The 20187-nt window shown below is 47.9% G+C and overlaps 1 protein-coding gene across 2 annotated transcripts; it reads left to right on the forward strand.

Annotated features, from left to right (window-relative positions):
* The first annotated feature begins 1040 nt into the window (after positions 1 to 1040).
* On the forward strand, positions 1041 to 20010 carry SINHCAF (SIN3-HDAC complex associated factor). Of its 2 annotated transcripts, none has more exons than XM_069807613.1 (6): positions 1041 to 1170; positions 11668 to 11815; positions 13843 to 13942; positions 14912 to 15038; positions 16446 to 16596; positions 17526 to 20010. In XM_069807613.1, exons 2-6 carry the CDS (start codon positions 11688 to 11690, stop codon positions 17686 to 17688), a joined length of 669 nt encoding a protein of 222 aa, XP_069663714.1. In that variant the 5' UTR covers positions 1041 to 1170; positions 11668 to 11687; the 3' UTR covers positions 17689 to 20010. The 2 variants fall into 2 exon arrangements, with proteins under 2 accessions (XP_069663714.1, XP_069663715.1); XM_069807614.1 differs by lacking the exon at positions 1041 to 1170 and adding an exon at positions 4157 to 4175.
* The last annotated feature ends 177 nt before the right edge of the window (positions 20011 to 20187 follow it).

A 20187-nucleotide genomic window follows, 5' to 3' on the forward strand; every position in this document is an offset into this window, starting at 1 on the left:
ATCTGTGCCTAAATCAGGACTAGACCAAAAAGGTCACTATCAGGATAAAAGAATTTGTCACAGAAATACTCATCCCCGTTATTTTAGTATTTTCGAGTATTAGGCAACAGCCGCTGCACGCTGTGCCCGAGCTGCTGTCGACTCCGCGGGGAACTTTTTGTCTTTCCAGGAGTTGGAGCGAAGGCCTTCGCTCGGTGTTCGGGGCTTGCTCCGAGCACCAGCCCGGGAGGGAGCGCGAGCTGCAGCTGCGGCGACGCTCCGTCAGAACCGCCCGAGCGCTGCCTTGTGTGGCTCACGTGCGTCCTTCTGACGTCGTCGGTTTTACAGGGGAGCTATTTCAACGTAACCCGCCAGCTGTTTCGCGAAGCGGCTCTTCCTAAATTGCCCAAAGCGCGTGAAGCAGAGGTTGTGATGACGTGCGGTTTTAAATCACTCATCCTGACGCAGCAGGAAAAATGACGCGAGCCGCCGACGATCTTTAAAGCACGCGAAAACGAACTCGACACGGGGGAAAAACCCGCCGGTACCGGCAAAAACCCGCCCCCCGTCCTCCCGCAGGCCGCCACCCGGACCCCGCCGAGGTTCCGCGCCGGTGCCTCCGGTGCAAGCCCAGCCGGGCTCTGCACGGAGAGCCGCCGCGTGCTGCTGGCGGGCGACGAACGGCGGCCGCGCCGTTAACGCGCTGCGCCCCGCTCAGAGGAGCGGCACCGCCTCCCCGCCGCTGGGCTCGGCTCGGGTCGGGTCGGTGCCGCGGGGAGGCGCTGGCCACGCCCCCGCGCCGCGCGGCGCCGCCGCCGCCGGGCAGGCAGGTGCCCGGGACGGGCGCGCGGGGAGCGGAGCTGAGGCCGGGGCCCGCCCACCGCGGGCCGCGTGCGTGAAGTCATCTCCGTCGTCACAATGGGCAACACCTCCCTCCTCCCAGGCTTCCCGCGCGGCCTTTCTCCTTAAAAGGACAATGGGGCGCGCAAAGCGAGAGGGCTCGATTGAAGAGAATGGAGCCGTGGGAACGGCGCATGCGCAGAGCGGCGGAGGGGAGGGGAGAGGAGAGGGAGGGGGCGCGGGCTCGCGCGCCCGCGCGGGCTGGCAGGCAGAGCGCGGAGGGACGGGGAGGGCGCGCAGCGGCGGGGCTTCGCCGCGCACCGCACGGTTGTTGGTGGGCGCAGTAGAGCGGTGAGTGATTTATTTTTCTTTCTGCTTGGGGGGGAGGGAGAGGAAAGCAAAGTACACCCGAGAGGGAACGGGAGGTTTAAACCGTGCTGGGTGGTTTTTTTTTCGTTTGTTGTTTGTGTGTGTGTGTGTGTGTTGTTGGGGTGGGTTGTTGGGTTTTTCTTTGGTTTGTTTTTTTTTTTGCAGCGGTCGGTGGTTTGTGTTAAACACAAGTTAATCCCGGAGCCTGTCTTCTCTTCTGCCGCGGTGAAAAGACTTTGCCGCCTGAAACAGTTTGACACGCATGGTTCCTGTGCGCGGCGTTTTCCCCCTTTTCTCCAATTAGTGGAGTTTAAAGGAGGTGCTGGCGGGGAAAAGCGCCTCCCGCATTGTTGCAGACCCATCCCGAGAACTCTGACTTCCCCCCCCCCCCCCCCAACCCCAAAGTACGATTTAAAACCCCAAGTCTCAAGGAGGAAGCGCAAGCCGGGTTCCCGACCCTTTAACTCCAAAAGCGGTCCCCAGCTGCGGGGCGGCTTAGGGAAACCGGTGTTGTCTGGCGGTGACGGGCTGCCCAGCCTCGCCACGCGGGCAGCGAGGGACCGCCGGTCCCGCCGGGAAGGGCGGCGCGGCCCCGCCGGCCGTGCCTCGCCGGTGCGGAGCGGGTAGCGCAGGTGCGGCCCCCGGTGCGCCCCGCACACCTGTAGCGCCGGCGCCCGCAGGTGGGTGCCGGGGGGGGGGGGGCACGGTGGTGCCCGCCATCCCTCTGCACCCCCCCACTACCACCCCGTGTTTCACGGCGGGGAGAGAGATGGGTTGTTTTTATTTTTTAACGATCGCTAGTAGGTGCGGGAGGGGTCGGGGTCTGCGCCGAGGCGGGGGGGGGGGGGGGAACGCGCGGCTGTGGGCCGGCGTGACACGTGCTTGCCGGTCGCACCGGGTCGCGGCGTGGGGGCCTTCCCCCGCTTCGGCGGGCGCCCTGCCACCGGCCCGCTGCGCGGCGTTGCCGGCGTTGGGGGGGACGCGGTGCGGCCGGGCGGCGATGGCGTCCTTGCCGCTCTCGCAGCACGGCGGGAGTTGCGAGTCGCTCCCCGTCAGCGTGTGCCCGCGCCCGGCGCCAACAAGTTTTTAACTCCCGGGTTTCCGCGGGGTTTCCGCGGGGGGGGGGGGTTGCGCGGAGCGGCCGGCGTGCCCCCGGCGCCGCACGTAGGCAGCGCCCGGCTGCAAGGGGAAAACAAAGGGCTCGCATGTGCTGCGGGCGCCGGGGGGGAAAGCGCTCGTCCGCACGGGGCGGGGGGGGGCTCAGCCCCGGGAAGGGGGGGTGGTGGTGTCGGTGGTGTAAAACTTGTCCCGCGGGGGGATGGTGGGTTGTTTTTTTTTTTTTAGGGGCTGGCTGCCGGTTTTGGAGGACTTTGGAGGGGTGGTGAAAGTTTGGATGCACACGCGCTCCCCGAGGTACCGCGCTGCGCGCTCGGTGTGTGCGGGCGGGCGAGCCCCGCCGGCCGCCCCGGGGCTGCCGCAGGGCCGGGGGCGCGGAGGATGGGGTGGGGGGAGAGAGGAGGTCCGTCTCGCCCCCGCCGCGGCGTGCCCGCGTTGCCGGGAGGTCTGCGACGGCCCTTTGAAGTGCAACTGTTGCCATGTTTGAATTACGTCAGGGCCGAGCCATGAGGAACCAGCGCGGGGCGGGGGGCCGGGACCGGGACCGGGGGGCCGGGCGGGAGGCGGGGGTCGGGGTGCCCGGAGGGGCTGCAGCGGCTCGACCCCCCCCCCCCCCCCTCCGCCGGATGGGGCGGCTGCACCGCGACCGCGTGGTGGGGCGGCGTTTGCAGCGCGGGGGCCGCCTCGCAGCGCCCACCTCCGCGCTCGGGGCTTTCCTCCCCGGCGCGCCGCCTTCCCCTTCCTGTGGTTTTTTTTTTTTTTTCATTTATTTTTAATTTTACTCGTCTTTCGGCAAGTTGAACGCATGGCAGCCCCGGGGAAGAGGGGGGAGCCCGGGGCCGCCGGCGTGTGTGCTCCCGCGGCTCCACCTGACCGGCGGGGCCGCCCGCGAAAGTAGGTCGTCCGCCCCCCCCCCCGGGGGGGAGGTGGTGCCTTTGTTCCCGGCGCTGCCGCGCCCCCGGCCGCCCAGCGAGCCCGCCGCCCCGCCGGCGGTAACGGGCGGGAGCGGGGCCGGCCCCCGCGCCACGCGGTGCTCGGCGGAAAGCGCCCGCCCGCCCTGCGCCTGTCCCGGGGGCTGCGGGAGCGGCGCCACCGCACTCTGCTTTTTGGGGGCATCTTCCATCACTTCTTTTTTTTTTTTGTTAACTTGCAGTTTTGCGCCGGGGAAACGCTCCCAGTGGCGGTCTCCCTTGCACGAGGTAGATAAAAGTTGCCGTCTCCTCTCGTACGCCCATCTCCGGGTGCGTGTGGCCAAAAGGGATTTAAAGGGACCTGCCAAACCTGTTGTTTACTCGGCTGTGCCTCAGCGCAGCGGGCGGGGCTGAATCCTGCCTGCCCCGGGGCTCCCCCGGCTCCGCCGGCAGCTCTCTCCTGGCGGGAACGGCCCCGGCTCATCCTACAGAGGGCCTCGTCCCCGGCAGCCTGCTGACGGGCGGTCCTTTGGACCCAAATTATTCAACTGCAAAGAAGTTGGGAGCTGTGCCCCGACGCTGTGGTTCCCTAGGCAGCTGGCGCAGGATGCTGCCCCTCCACCTGCTGCCCTGTGCCCACGGCGCGTGTCCCTCGGCTGGGCTGAATGGAGGCAGGGGCCCTGCCACTGTCCCCCCACAGCCGGGGAGAGGAGAAGGCCCCGCGTCCCGAACTGAGCCCAGAACTTCAGCGGCATCGCATTTGTGGTGGAGGCCGAGTAACAGAGTTGAGCACAACCTGACTGTAACGCTCTCTTTTTCATTTCGAATTTCAATTCGGCGCTGGCGGAAGGTGGTAGGCTGACAGCCATGGAGACGTCTGTTTAGCCCTTTTACAAGGCGAGCCAGGAGGGTGACGGTTCCTCAGCAAACCCCTTTCCTGCTGTGTGCTTGCTTCCAGAGGTGAGGTTGTTTTTGTCAGCCATGTGCAGGGTGTGTGCCCAGTCTGCACATACAGCCAGATTCACTGTGTTGTTTGCAACCTCTTTATTTGAAGAGAGAAAGATTGCACGAACTCTGCCATGTAGGGGCAGACAGTGAACCAGAGGCTGTTCTGCTGACACCAGTGGACACTGAACTCCTTTGGCATCCAGGTAAATTCCAGGTTTCTTGGGATCTGTGGTCCGTGGTAGAGAATCGGCAAGTAACAAGTCGTGGGATTTTTCAAACACACCCACAGGCATGCAGCATCCAGCTCCCGCTGAAAGTAGGTGGGATTGAGTGCCAGAGCCTCTGGGAAAAATTCCTCTTCTCGCTTCTCTCCCAGCCAGGAGATTCTCAAAGAGGAGCTAATTGCCTATGTTTGCAGTCTTTCCTTTAAAAAGAAAACATCACAGACTTCTTAATAGAAGAAGATGTTAAAAGAGCTGATAAATTCGCACAGGTTAAAAATAAACAATATTAAAACTGTGACGGTTTGTTGTCTTACTCATGCTGAACAGCTCTTTCTGTGTCACCAAACTCTCTGCTTTGCCTCAATTCTTAACACCTGATGCTCTGCACCTCTTTCATAATGAGATGAATGACACGCATGGTCCTACGTGACAACCAACTTCAGACTTGCACCCCCTGTAGCACTCGCTTTTTAACAGAAAGAAGAAGCTGGTGAGCTGGGGCTTGAAAATGGAGTGGTTCAGCAGAATACATGGGCGGGACTCCATTTCATGACTCAAACCTTTGCATTTCTGTAGAATGTGCTCAGTCTAAAGTCCAAGTGAAATGACCAGTAATATTACTTACGGACATGAAAAATGTATCCTTTTTAATGAAGTCACTACAGCTTTTCTGCCAAACAATTGCTACTACTGCTCAGATCCCCATCAGGTGTGTTACCCTCTTTAAAAAAAAAAACCGACCCAAAACTGTTCAGTGTCTCATGATCTCAAGTGTCTGTGATGCTTTTTCAGTAGCAAGTGGTTGCACACAGCATCATAACAGCTGCAGTGACTGTACTCAGATAAGCATTCCAGACTGAACTCCAGCACTTGCTTGAGAATATCCCAGGTTTTCCTTGCAGGGCTCCTGATGAGGCTGAGGTGGTGTTAGTTATGCAATAGGAGTTTTGGGGAGCGTGGGGGGGGAGTCTTCTTTCAAGATGGAATGTCTGCAGGTGGGACAGGTTTGGGTTTTTTTTTTTTTCTCCCCTATGCAAATCGTACTGATTACTGTTTTCATGCTTTGGCCTATCCCTTCTGGAGCACTAACCGCATGGCAGTTTAGAGGAACACCCAAGTGGCTTAGCCTTTCACTTCTCTTGTCTAAATGGGTTAGGTACTTAGTTCTAACTGAAGATCAGCAGGTAAGCAGGCTCCTTTGGGACTTAACTGCTTCTGAAAACTTTACTGGGAACAGCTTGTGACCTAGCCAGGATGCTGTGGAGGCTCAATCATGGGAAAAAAATGTCCAGTTTAACTTTTAATACGTGCTTGGTAGTTGCTGCCAGTTGCATCTGGTGTGCTAAGATTTCACTGCAGCACTGAGCACACAACGGTAGCTGTGGGTGACTACCAGCAAAAGTTACTTATTTTGGCAGAGGAAAGATTCCTGAAGATGTAGTTTTGACCTTTCACTGGTTTTGCTCAGCTCATCGAGTGCAAACTCCACAGGATGCTGTTTTGTTCAGATGCGCCTGGGCTGTAGTGGCCAAATACAGCTTTGCTCCAAGTAAAGTTGTTTTGGGTGGAGAGGGGAAGGGAAGTGGAAGGAAAATCTGAGGATATAGGGGTGTACAGTACACACAATTCTAAGTTGATGGTTGTTGGGAGTCACTGAGCTGTAAGGACAGATAACCGTGTAAAAATGGTTTTGCAAATATTGAAGTTGCATTTTCAGATGACTGCAATTAGCTTGGTCTCTTACTTCCTTGGAGCGTTCTGGCTTTGGACATGTTGAAATATGGTTTTCTGGGGTCCAATTTTAACTTCTATTCCAAAGTTTCTTTTTGGAACGTGTAAACCTAGGGGGGAGGTATGTTTACATTGAGTCTCTGATATAGATCAGCTCCTCTGCTGATACAGAATTCTCTATCCTACAGTTGATTTTCAGTAGAGGTATTGCAGTTTATTTCAGCGGAGGGACAGGCCCAAGAATTTATTAGCGAGACAAGCAACTCTGCTTCTGGCGCCATAGACAGCTCTGGAAGCATTTTTCGTGTGTGTGCATGTGCCTGGGTGTATGCACTTGCAGTTGTAAAAGCCAGAGCATGTATATTCTTTCTATATTAAGGCATCTGTTTCTTTTCCTTTAAAAGAAAAAAAAAAAAAGTACCATTTTGGCTATGTTTCTTAGTTCCAATGAAATGCTGTAGAGATGAGCATTGTGACATTTTTACTGACAGGAACCGGCTGCCATCAACATATGCAAGCTAGATTGTATTTTTCTGTAGCCCAGTTTCAGGGAGGCTGTGCCAACAAGGCTGTTTTGTACACAAGGGGAAATCAAATTATTTGCAAGGGTTTTCCTCCTGTGACAATGTACTGGCAGTTTTGACTTGCGCAAAGGGTGCATGATCCAGAGTCAGAGTGAGGAGATGGGAAAAGAGGAAGGTATTGAGTAGTTGGACTGGCATCCCTCTGCTCTCGCATAACCCCAGGGAATGTTTCTTTCTCAGCTTTGCAAGAAGCAGGTGAGCATGTTCCTTCCGACTGGCCTGATAATTGTGTTACAAAGGGAGACATGCCTGCCTTCTAGGAATTCCTTCCTTTCTATTATAAAGGGGTTTCATTCTTCTTGGGTGATCAGAAAGAATGCAGAAGGAATCTTGAAAAGCAAATGAAAGTGGCTCAGCTTTTCTTATTTTAAAATCTGAAAGAGTTCAGAAGTTCTTCCCTAACTTGAAAACTTAATGAGCATCTGAAGCAATACCTGCTTCTAATTTAGATCGTCAAATTAAATTTTGTGAAGAAAACTAAGCACTGAATTCTAGTCCTGACAGGTAATGAAAGCTCGAAAAGCATTTTCGCATATGTATGATGCATCCTACTTTGTACCAGCCTTTCACAAATGTAATAAGCAGGGTGTGGTTTTTTTTATACCCCACCTACTTTACTGTTCTCTGCTTGACTCCGAATTTTTTTGCAAGACAAATCTCTATTTTTGATGTTTTTCCAAAAGTGAGAGGGCAGAGGGATGGAGAGAACTTTTTCCTGCAGTCTTTTCTGAGTCCATTCAAGTTGCTAAAGCAGTTGTTTAAAGCAGAACTTGGGGGAATAGCAACTTCTCCTTTTGCAGGGAGACCAGGGAGGAGGAGGACTACTTTTCCCCTGATTTGGGTGAATACTGCTCCCCTACTAGTGTAGGTAAATCTCCATTTCTGCAGAATGACAAGTATGCTCCACTAGGATTTCTGATTTCTTTGCTGGTGAGCTGTCCCTTTCACTTCTGTGCAACTGCTGATTTAAAAGATGTCATATATTTTAATAACATGCTTAAATTTGGCAAATAATAACACGCTTAAATAACAATAACATGATTAAATTTGGCAAAATGATGTTGTGTAATGCTTTTTAACTTCTATGGAAGTTACTTCATTCCTACTTGCCATCTTATTATCTGTCCCAGATTTCACATGGTTAAACTTCTACAGCTTAGATTCAGGTGTTATGGTAGCTGGCAGTGCAACTCCCTGGTTCTAATTTGAGATCTAAATTGCAAAGCTTTCAAGTTAAAACCTTTTAAAGGGCACAGTCATATGTACTTCTAAGTACACGTTAGCTATTCAGCTCTCCAGCTGACAGAATATTTAGTGTATAATGGTCAAATGGCAACTGTTTAGGATTAAATGTGTAACTGGACTGACGCCTTCCATTTATAACTGCACTTCGATGCAGTTGTCAGAGAAATCTGTTTTACTTGTGGTTTTGCTGCTAGCTCTTCCCCATTCAGGCATGATATATGGTAATACCGTTGCTGACCATTCATCAAGTGGGAAACAGATGGCACTAGTTTCCCTTCTATTGAAAGATGGTGTTGAAAGGCTGCTCCTGGGAGAACGGCAGCAACGATGCAAAACAAAATATTTTCAGAGTATGTGTATCTGATGCCAGTCTTTGCCAGAACATTAATTGTAGAACATGCACCTTGTTCTACTGTGGTATAAATGTCAGCTAGTGACAGAGATCATCTCATCAGCATCTGGATTTCTGGAAGAAACCAGGTTAGAAAGTAAATCACATTGTTGATACCAGTTCTGTGTCTTGCCCTGTAACAGTCAAGATGTTCTTGCTGCTTAAGTTTTGCAGCACTGATGAACCTTGTGTCTGCAGTTAGTCTTTGACTTTCTAAAGAAAAGCACCAGACCATGGACTTAACATTGGGGCAGTCGGTCAAAATCTAAAATTGCTGTTTGGTAGTTGAAAATTCCCAGGTGAACATGCTGTTGGATCTCCAGAGGCTTGTTAAACACAGTGTCCTCAAGAGACCATCTCTTGAAGAAGCACATCGGATGCTAAGAAACAAAATACATACTCTAAGCGTTTGCCTAGACACTCTGTTATTTGTCTTGGCAGTCGAGGGATACTAACCTGATTTGGCTGCGCATTCATTTGCTACATGTCCCTGAAAACATATCCAAGCAGAAGCAGAGAGTAGTTCTGAGTCTAACCATCCCTCAACAAGCCCTTTCAGCAGGTCGCTAGCTGGATACCTTCTTTTACTTACTACAGCTGCTCCTGGCCTCCAGGGCAGTGCTCTGCTAACAGAGGGAGCAGTGAATCTCCTAAGAAGCCTGGCAGTATTTGGGGTGACTTTGCTGGATATTTGCACAAGTTATCCTTGGGAGAACCTAGACCTAGGTGAGCTCCTTGTGCTGCAAATGTGCACAAAGAAGAAAGGAGTACAGTGCTTCAAGCCTGTGGCAAACAGCATGAGTTGGGACAGGGGGGAAGGAAAGACCTATCCCCCCTCCATCTCTCTCTCCTAAGCCTGGAGGATCTCCTTGGCATTCAGCTTGCTCGAGTCCCTTGCCGTCAACAGGCTCTGCAAGGGGTTTGGTCAAGACAAGCTTTTTGGAGAGTTGACTTGTGTCTTTCTACATGTTTGTGCAGTAGTAGTTGCAAGAAGACACAACCTCAGAGGGCACCGAGTGGTCTTGTGTTACAATATGCTAGGCTGATATGGGAACATGTACGCTTTCAGCTGGGTAGGGGTTCCTTAATGGATTTTGTAGAAGTCTATTAACCAACAATACTAGATAAAATTTTTGCTTCTCCTGAGGGAGCCTTGGAGCCTTGGAACCTTGTGTGTTTATTTTGCAGGGCTGCTGTGCTCTGATCTTCCCCTCTGGGGTGGGGGGATGTGTTTTTACCTCCAGATGGAGGACTGTAACTAGGCCTGGGTGGTTCCCTAGCTTTTGCTGTGGTCCTGCAAAAATGTGCAGGATCTTTTTCCCTCGCACACAGTCTCTCTGTCAGTAAGGTAAGCACGATGCTAGGTACAGTCGTTTTGTGGAAGCATACTTTTGACCTCACCTGAACCTGCTTTTCAAATTATTTTATTACTGTAACGATGTGGCAAGTCTTGACGCTGTAGACTGAAGATTTCAGGTTAATTTTCTCTGTCCCTCTGGAGGATATTAGAATCGCATCCTTTACCTTCCTGCAGGTGGAAGATTTGGGAACAGATTCCTATGCCACATACATTCACCAGTAACCCAAGTTGGGTTGCTGGGACTTGGCAGTCCCTGGGACTGAGAAAGTGACTGGGAGTTCCTTCTCACCAGACTTGGCCACAAGTGATGGAGATGCTGCTCTCCCAAAAGTCCTGCCTGAGCTACTGGGTCTTTCAGTAGTATTTGTGGGGAGGAGGGGTAGTTTTCTGTTAGCTTGTGCAAGAATATAATGACTCGGCTTTTTGTTAAGGGAAGAGGGGGAAATCTTGTGTTACTCGTGTGGCTTAATCTAATTTTAATTTTTTAAAAGCAGAAGTTCTCAGCAGTGCAACCTATTCTCGGGGAGCTTCCTGCAGCCGGTGACTTGTCCCTCTCTGAGCAGTTAGTGTGTGATAAGCAGCAGAGGTGGCCGCTGGCTCCCTGCAGCAGGTGATTGAGGCGAACCTTGCACCGTGGTCTGCTTAGAAGAGAACGTCTTGGAACGGTCCCTGCCTGTGTTATGAGACAGATGCTGTGTGGCCTGTGAGGACTTGCTGTGTGTTCAGGCCCAGCGCCAGGAAAGCACCAGCTTTGCTGGGTTGTTGGTTTGGTTTTTTGGAGCGTTGTGGGAGCTCTGTTTGCTCTGAGAGCTTCTCATGCCATGTCAGACTGTGCCTAACAGGAGTCTGCGCTGGGGAGTACCTGGTGCCTGGGGAGAACCGATTTGGTGGTGGGGACGTGATGTGTTGAAGGGGTCTTTGTCGTGGTGACTGCAGTAAATCCACTTGTAACTAGCTTTAAAATTTTGTGCCAGGAAAACAGCTCCGCTGTACGTTACTGGCTCTGATAGCAAACCCCCAGCCCAGGTGTACTGAAAAGGGTAGGCAGACCCCTAAGAGCAGCGCGGCTTTTGGCTTTCTGAGCCGAGTTTGCAGAGCTGGTGGTTAAGAAGCGACTTCCTTGTAAATGGAGTACCTTTTGCTCCGGCGTCGTCGCCGGGATGTGTGGTAGGCGCATGCTGAAACGCGCCCCAGGGTCCTGCTCCCCGGCCCTTTCCTAGCTAGGTTTCCTTCCCATGGAAAGCAGGGCGGGGAAGGTGGGAGGGTGAGAACCGAGCCTGTGCGGACACGGAGCTGGGATGCGGCTGGGATGCTCACCCGGGCCTGAGAATGGAGAAGTGCTCCCGGGTCCCGCAGTGCAGACATGGCCATTGAGGGCTGGGTGGGACTCCACCCTGCTGTTTTTAGAGCGGCTTTTCAGGTATGTCTGCCCTACAGCCTAGAGGTATGACTGCAGCTCGTTTAAGGTGACTCCTACTCACTTTCAGCGGAGGTTGGCAGGGATGCTTCCAACAAACACCAGTGATGATGACGAGGTAGTTCCAGTGACCCAGGGTTCAGCTGCCAACTACTTATCCAGGGGCTCGGGCAGGTTCACGCAGCCTGTCCTGCAGCCTGTTTTGCCACATACGTAGGGCTTTCGTTAGCCAAGTCAGCCGCATCCACACCTCTGGGTTGTGCTGTTGCACATGTGCCCTTAGAGTAGGACTGTGCAGTAAATGAGCTTGTCAGGAGTCCTGCTGGGTATTGGTTAATATAGTCCAGCTGTTGTTAATTACAATTTTCTTTTTTTCTTCTAAGAAGAAAGTGCATTCTAGGTGCATCTGCTCTTCTGAGCCAATGCAGGATAAAGCTACGGCCTGATCTAGCACTTATCCATCCTGAATTATAATTTACTTTTGGTTTGCCCAGGTTTTTCTTACGGTATCTAACAGTGATAAGTAACACCAGTTCCTGTTTGTTTTCACAGGCTACAGCTGGGAGGAAAAGATGTTTGGCTTTCACAAACCGAAGATGTATCGGAGTATAGAGGGCTGCTGTATTTGCAGAGCTAAGTCTTCCAGTTCTCGTTTCACTGACAGCAAACGTTATGAAAAGGATTTCCAGAATTGTTTTGGGTAAGATTCTTTCCTTAGTCAACATAGTGTGGTCAGTCGTGGTGTTGATCTCCAAGCCACGGACCTGATGTGCTGTCTGTCTTGCTCTCAAAAAGTGAAAGATGAGGTTAGCAGAGGTGGGTGGTGGGGGGAAGGCTGGCTTCAGCTTCCTCACCACTTTCCTGGCCAGGCCAGGAGGGGCTGGATCCTCTGCTGCTGTGTCCGATACCATTTGGTCGTCGATCTGCTGTTGCTGCCAGTGGAGAGCTGCTGTAGTTCGTAACGGTGACGGGTCAGGCTCGTGCCTCTCCCACCTCACAGCACGTGCAGGGTTTTAGACCCCTCTCAGACTGTTCGTTTTGCGCTTATTCCTTAGAGGTGTAAATTCCCACACAAGATGGTAAACAGCATGGGTCCATGGAGGTTTTCTGTGGCTCTGAAGATTCAAGAATGTTAGACAAAACTTGATGAGTAAATATTTAGCAGTTCCAGCAGCGTTTATGCAGAGTACCCTGTTTCAGGTATTGGTGCCTTTGTTCAAATAGGGCATATCAACATGTTATTAAAACTTCTCATTGGAAGCCCATTCTGATGGAAAGTGAGCATCAATTTCAATTAGGTAATGTTGCATGTTACTTGAAAGTATTGGTAAGCAAAACTATAAATACCAGTGATTTCTTGTACCAGCTCCTGTGACCTTTTGATTTTTTTGAAATACTTTCCAAGAACTCTGAAATTCTCTATAGATTTGTGTCCCTGAATTGTCAGCAAAGCAAATTCTTCTGTGATAGCTTGTAATTATTTTTTACTTTATTTAGAAGTTTTTTTCTGAGGCAATAAGAATTTCTCCTGTTTATGCTGTAGTTTTCCATGAAATTATTTCTCCTGGAAAAAGTTTGTATTGTCAGTAGGTATTTTCTGCTTTTTCTTTCCACTCTTGTTGGATTACCTCTCATCAAAATCTTGAGTCCAAGTGGAACTTTCATGCATTGTATTAAAAACTATATATACGTATCAGTATTGCTACTCTTGTCTCAAGTGCTTAACTTTATGTGTGTAAATCTTTGCAATCTTTAGAAATATTTCCCTCTCCCTCCCTTTTCTAGAAACACTCCTTTCATGATACAGCTGTATATTGCTTTGTATTTACCATGGATTTTTGTACATAAATCTGGTGCTGACAATTTTCCTTATCATATTTCTTGGCTGCTGTCGTTGGCAGTGGAAAGACTGTGTGAAGACCCATTGCTTTTTTGTTAACTGCAGTAAAGCAGCTTGCAGTATACCAGGACCTTTGGTCTTGTGCTATCTGAAATATGTTTGCCAAGGTGAAAATACAGTCTTAACACTGAGCAAATTATGGCTTATCTGAGCCTGCCCCATTCATCTATAAATGCTTCAAAGTCTTCCCATTTAAATAGCTGAAAAATTCTACTGTGTATCCCCTTTATATTTCTTTTAGCATGGATTAGCAGTAGAGATGATTTCTGAAGAAAGCTCATTAAAGGGAGCGAGTATTGCTGTCATTCCAGTGACTGCTGTTTCTGAAACCTTATCCTACGCTTATGTGGGAGCGTGTTAGGTGGTATTTGTTACTCATCCTTGAAGCTCTGTGAGAAAGTTAAGAGCTGAATAAGCTTTTGTTGGATCTCTGAGGTCTGTTCCCAAATGTACATTTGAGGAATATGATTATTCCTCCTCCATTCTTCTCCAATCAAACCAACTAACACACTGGAACTTGCGTTGGTTTGTTGTTTTGTTTTGTTTTTGGAAAAAAAAAACAAACCTGAAGGTGATGGGACTTGTTTTTAGTGCCCCTCTGGAGGCAGGTTACAACACCTTTTATTTCTATATTGAAGAGTGCTTTCTGAAAGTGAGACCTGGTCTTTAGACAGCAATGTTTGAACACCCCAGATGAATTGTAATGCCTGAAAAACAGAACTTGAGAACCCTTCTTTTCCATCAATTTTTATGCTTCTTGCTGTTATCAAGTGGGGGGTTGTTTTTATTAACTGTTGTCAAGTGATTTTTGCTTTTGTTTTTACCAGGCTTCATGAGGCCCGCTCAGGAGATATTTGCAATGCCTGTGTCCTTTTGGTGAAAAGATGGAAAAAATTGCCAGCAGGATCCAAAAAAAACTGGAATCATGTTAGTCATTTATTTTTCCTCTACCCCAAAACTAACTTGTCTCTGCCTTTAGTCCATCCTGCTAGAGAGGGGAGGTGCTGGCAAGGATTTAGGGTTTGCTATTCCCCCCCACACTCTCCCTTCCCACCTTCAGCATCTCTAAATCCTTCCTGGAGTATTTCCTGTACATGGCTCTTATCTGTCTTCGTTTGGCTTACATGCAAGTGGTGATTATGCAAGCCCAGGATGGAGTCACAGACTAACTTACCTTGTAATTCCCTGTTTTCACAAGCTCATAGCTTTGTCCAAAAGGCTCTTATTACACTCAAAACATTTAAAATTTGGACTCTATCCAAAATTGGTCGTGCTTTTTTTTCTTTTAATAGTTTGAACAAGCAAGGTGACTTGCTAAAGCAACACATAAATCAATGTTGTTTAGTCAGATAATTACAATGACTAATATCTCAGAACTTTTCCGACTCACATATTCTGTTTTGATACATCTAATTTAGTTTGGGCCTAGGGCTGGGAAGATGATCAGGATTCTTTGTGTATGTTATAATCTTTATTCAGGAAGCCTTGATAGTAATGGGAGCCAGAACTATGGTTATTACTACCACTAGCTTATTCAGAAGTTAAATTGATGATTTTTTTTTTTAAAAACTTGCGGGCAAATGCTTGGCAGACACTCTTAACTGAACCTGTATTGGCTTAAATAACTGTTGCCTGCTAAACTGAATTTGTCAAAAATAGGAAGAAGGCAAAAGTTGAACTGAATGTGCTTTTTAAACTAGTTTGCTGCATTTTCGTATAGACTCAGCCTCTTACAAACCAGATTTATATGAAACATAAGAGTGTTGGTGCACAGAAATGCCTTGGTTTGACTAAATTGGTTTTGAACACCTTCAGCTAAGTCAGTACAGGTACCTTGACTAGGGCAGTATCTGGATGTGACGCAGAAGTATTATGCATGCATTTTCTGTGTTCTAGGTGGTAGATGCCAGGGCTGGACCCAGTCTTAAAACAACATTGAAACCAAAGAAAATGAAAACTCTGTCTGGAAGCAGGATAAAGAGCAATCAAATCAGCAAACTACAAAAGGAATTCAAGCGGCACAGTAAGTGGATCCAAAGAGATTTTGGCAATAAACTTTGGCCTCCCCTAACACAGCGTACTGTTAACTGGCCAAGCTGAATTACCATCTAGATTCAATTGTACGCTCACGCATCTGGGTGCTCCCTGTTTTCACAACCTCTCATCCTCTGAGGGCTTGGGGAGGGGGTGGAATGAGGAGGAAGAGCTCGTGTGCAGGGTGGGCTGTGAGACAGAGGAGGGGGAGTGGGGAGCCTGGCTTGAAAGTGTAAGCAATTTTTGTGGTTTATGTCCCACGCTTAAATGACATGTCTATAGAAAGAGCTTCTTGGGCAAGACCCTCATTGAAACTGAAGTTGGAAGGGGTTTTCCCCTGCTCTCAGTAATGCACTATGCACTTTTTCAGCTCTTTTTTTCTGAAGCACTGTTCTGTTGATACCGCTATCAGTCTCTTTCTTCCATACGTGTTTTCCACCCAGGCTTTCTATTTAGCCTAGATTCCCCCCGCCCGCTTCAAATTCCTACCATGTTGCCTCTGTATAGTTTCGTTACACCTTCCTCTGCCGGTCTCAGTGATTTCTTTCCACTAGCACTTAGACTCTTCAAATAGATGTGGATTGAGAGCTTTCCAACAAAGCCACCTGCCAGCTATGCTCTAAATATATGTCAGTACTTTAGGTTTTCCCTCTAAAGCAAACCTTCCAGCTTCTTAACTGTTGCTGACTTGGTCTTCTTTCCCTTTCAATTATCTTACCTGGCCTGAAGGAAGAGCTCTCCAAAAAATCAGTAAAGACCCTGACCCAAAGAGCTTGTCTCTCCTCATTCAACGTGCTCTAGTTAATCTAATTGTGTTTCTGTAGGTGCTAGAGATAACTAAAAGGTAGGCTAGTAGACCCTTTGTTAAGGTGTGCGGCTGCTCCGAGTCCATAGTTCATAGTCTCCATCCAGCAAAAGCTCGATACTACCTAACCCATTGCACTAATGAGAAGAGCTTTGCAAGACTTAAACTGAATGGGTAAGAAAGGAGATTTACAGCGAGAGAAAAAGTACTAGGTCTGAAGCACAGATCCCTGTCGTCTTCAAGGATCTTCCAGTGATTCCAGAGCGGGACTGGGATCTTGTCCAAAGTGTGGCCTGCACAGGCTATGTTTGAGAGCCAGGAGCTGACGCCTGATCCTCAACCTCTTCCCAGTCCCTCATCTACAAGGATCCCTTCCAGTTCTGAGGTCTGTCTCCCAAATGCTGACAGATAGTCTCTATTGAAATCGGCAGGGGCAAGTGAAAAATGGATTGTTGTCGTTAGGTTTTTCTTGTTAATTAAAAAAGTCTGTCTCTCTGTTTCCAGTCCATATGCGACCTTTTTACAAGTCAGGAAGAGGATAAGTCGTTTCATGCATGTCCTGATTCTTACACTTAATTCTTTTCCCTACAGACTCTGACGCCCACAGCACCACTTCGAGTGCTTCCCCAGCTCAGTCGCCCTGTTACAGTAACCAGTCTGACGATGGCTCTGACACGGAGATGAGCGCTGGGTCCAGCAGAACACCAGTTTTCTCCTTTTTAGATCTCACTTACTGGAAAAGGTAAAAAGCAACAGAATGTGCACTCTGTGCAGATAGTGATTCACCTCACATACACAGTGCTTGATTCTGCTTCTTTAGGAATTTGCTGCTGATTAACTTAATTTGTTTTAAGGATGTAATTTAAGTCACAGAGTATTATACAATATCTGTCTGTCTTTGGAAAGAAATGCCAGATGTTTAAGACATTTTCCCCTATCTCCCTCCAGTTCCCTAAATACTAATACAGTTGCTGGAAAATATTTTTACGTTTTTGGGAATAACAGATAATATTCCTGACTGTCATTATCTTGTCTTAAAACTGTGCCCTGTAGACGTGATGTGTTACCAAGTACAACAGTGCTCTCAGCTTGCCAGCAAAACATAGCATTTGATTTGGTTGACCTGTGGTGGTAGTAATTTAAAAAAAAAAAAAACAAACAAAAAAACAACCAACAGACAAACAAAAAAAAACCGCAAATAACGCCCAACCAAAAAATCTGGAGTGGGAAGAAAACCACAAGATGTCTTGGGAGCTGATGAGCTTGTTATCTTTTATTGCCTGTTGTGACACAGTAATCGCTTGTTTAGCTAATTGCTCTGTTGAAATTGTTGTGACTTTGCTGCCTCCCCTCAAATAGTGTTTGCAAGCGTATTGTAGTCAAGGTTAGTTCAGCCCAGATAGTTGTGTATCTGAAACTTCTCTGGGAAGCAAAATGGGAGACTTTAGTTTTGTTTTCTTCTTTTTCTTTTTTTTTTTTTTCCCCCCCCAAAGCAGTGTTGCAGAATTAGAGAGACTTGTTTTCTATTTCTGAGCAGCCTTTTCCCTCCTATCCTCTGAGCTGCAGGCTCAGAGAAGTACTGTCTTGGGTCAAACTGATTTTTTGCATTTCTGTAAATTCTCTGTATTCTAAACACAAACTATCTGTCTTTCTCCCTGCCATTTCTTCCAGGCAAAAGGTCTGCTGTGGAATTATTTACAAAGGGCGTTTTGGGGAAGTCCTCATAGACACTCATCTCTTCAAACCTTGCTGTAGCAATAAAAAGTCTGCCACTGAAAAGCCAGAACAAGAAGGACCACAATCTCCAGCAATCTCCACCCAAGAGGAGTGGTGACTTCCTTGGATAGCTGCAGAAGGTTATACAGATCCTCTTATTCTCTGGAAAAATACTAGAAAAGTGATTGTTCACTTTGGACACCTGCTATGCTGCCAAAAGACTATTCCCTAGAACTGTTTTGGGTTTTACTGCTACAATTCCACAAACTCTGAAGCCAGTTTGTATCCTTTCAGAAAGACTGTACATAATATTTAAGATGCTATGGAACACTTGGCAAAGCTGTATGCTGCTGCAAGGTTGTCTAATCTTCTCTCCCTTTGCCCCTACCACCACTTGCTTCACAAGTGAATATGAGGATGGGGTTTTGTATATTAAAGTATATGTAGTTCATGTTTCTGTATTGAAAGAAGCAGTGGTTGTAAGGCATTTTTTTTAAAAGTTGGTTGGTAACCTCCCTTGAATCCCCAAGAAAATATTTCATTCTTAAGACATGTATGAGTCAATAAGATGAACTAATACATAGAAATGTTATAAGTCACCTCTCTAGTTATTATATAAAAATATATATTTTTTAAAGGTGTGGAGATCTCACCCTATACTACTGACGTAACAAAGACAAATATTTCATCCCTCCTATGTGACACAGACTGGTAAACTGCAGACATCTCTACTACGAGTGGTAGTTATCCAAGGTGGCCCCCAACGTAAAGTGCCCTTCAGAAGGGGTGGGAGAGCTCTCCTCCTTAGTTAAGGAGGAAGATTTACCTAAGAATTGAACATAGTGAAACGGGAGGCTACTTTGTTTTAACCCAGCAGCAGACACCCTGGGCTTCATGTGGTAACTGACTGGTCATTAGAGATGGACCAAGAAAACATCTTGATGCTCAAGTTGATGTAGGTGATGGCCAAAACTGAGTAACTGCTATCTGTTTGCCCAGTGCAGCTGAAATGTGACCACAGAGCAGAATTCCTGCTGGTTTTGGACCTGACATAGAACCAAACCCCTCGCTAAGCAAATCAGGCTTTGGTCCAGGGACGTAATCCGACTGCAGCCTAGGGTCTGGATTCGTGATTGCCGTTTTGGAACCCTTCCCCTGCAGTGCTTCTCTCTGTTTGGTTTTTGGTTTTTTGTTTGTTTAAACAATCACCGGATCAATGCTTCTGTGAATACTGAGTATGAAAAGTTCTGTTAAGAATGGTGCTGTACTGAATCGAGGCAGCTCTGTTTGCATACACGATCAAAAGATAGTATTTCTTACATGGATTCCCAGACAAACTCGTGTGCAAACCATTGTGACGCTCCTTCAAATTCCACTTTGCCTGTAGGGTGGAAGCAGCTTCCTGGAAGAGTGTGTTGCAGTTTTAGCTCCCAATTGTTTCATGTTCCTTTTATGAAGGTTTAACTTGTATAAGTTGGGAATTCTGCTTTTTTTGTTTGTTTCTGTTTTCGGGGGGGAGGGGGGATTTTTCTTGCTATTACTCTTTTGGGATATTCTACAATCAATTGCTACAAGCTTTCCTTTTTGTGAGAGTCATTGGCATAATACTGTGGTGGGTAGGGCTTAGGACTGGATTTCCATGTAATCCCACTTCCTGAAATGGGAATGCTTAGCAAATGAAAATACAGGTAGGGAAAGATATGCAGGTTTTAAGAGGAGCCTCTACCCTCAAAGCTTTTTTTGTCTTTTTTTTTTTACCTGTCCTGCTGCTGCATAAGCCAACCTCTGGAGAGAAAGAACATCAGGGGAAACAGGGCTTTGACTTAGCACAGCCTTACAGCTTAGAGCTTTCATTGGTCTTATTTTGTTCTTCCTAAACTCGCTGAGATTCTGAAAGGGAGGACAAAGCTGCCTACCTTGCTTTCATCTGCAACCAAATAGAATCAGAATCATTTAGGTTGGAAAAGATTTTTGAGATCATCGAGTCCAACTGTAGATACAATGGATGCTTGCTTGTATAACAGCTTAACTAGGTTGGTCATGTCTAATAAGGGCTTGAGCAAGAGTCCTAGCTGTTTTTGCAGACACCTACTTTCATCCAAACTTTTGTTTTCAGCATCAGTAATTCAGTACACCTAAGGCTGCAGTATTGGTGGTAGGATGTGCTCTGATACGGATCATCTCTTCTGTATTTATTTATTTATTGCTAGATTTCAACCGCCAACTGCTTCCCCTACTCCCTCCCACCTCTTCCATTCCCGGTAGTAATGCAAAATGAACTGTATGTAGTCATGCACTTTGTATTAATGTATTAGAAATCTATGGAACCTGTTTTGTACTTTTATACTGTTCAGACACTTGTAATCCAAACTTTTTTTTACTAGGGTAATGAATAAATTTAGACTTATTTAGAAAATAGACAACTTCTCTGTTTATTTCAGCTCTGTTCTGCCAATCAGACTTGGTGTTTGAACCAGCCCTGGCAACCCACGTTTCTGTTTGAACAAGACTTCAGGACTGTTTTTTGGGGGGGTGAGATAATTCTCTTCCTATTTAATTTGGAAAGAAGAGCAGAGCAAGGGAAGGAGATGGTGTTTATTATGATAGACAGCTGTCT

Source organism: Haliaeetus albicilla, chromosome 19, assembly GCF_947461875.1.
Source record: "Haliaeetus albicilla chromosome 19, bHalAlb1.1, whole genome shotgun sequence".
NCBI classification, from domain to species: Eukaryota; Metazoa; Chordata; class Aves; order Accipitriformes; family Accipitridae; genus Haliaeetus; species Haliaeetus albicilla.

What these genes read in the sequence shown, in the direction of transcription:
- SINHCAF (XM_069807613.1), top strand. Translation starts at nt 11,688, where the DNA reads ATGTTTGGCTTTCACAAACCGAAGATGTATCGGAGTATAGAGGGCTGC. An exon ending in CCAAAAAAAACTGGAATCAT is followed by an intron (nt 13,943 to 14,911) that starts GTTAGTCATTTA and finishes TCTGTGTTCTAG; the next exon opens with GTGGTAGATGCCAGGGCTGG. An exon ending in AAAGGAATTCAAGCGGCACA is followed by an intron (nt 15,039 to 16,445) that starts GTAAGTGGATCC and finishes TTTTCCCTACAG; the next exon opens with ACTCTGACGCCCACAGCACC.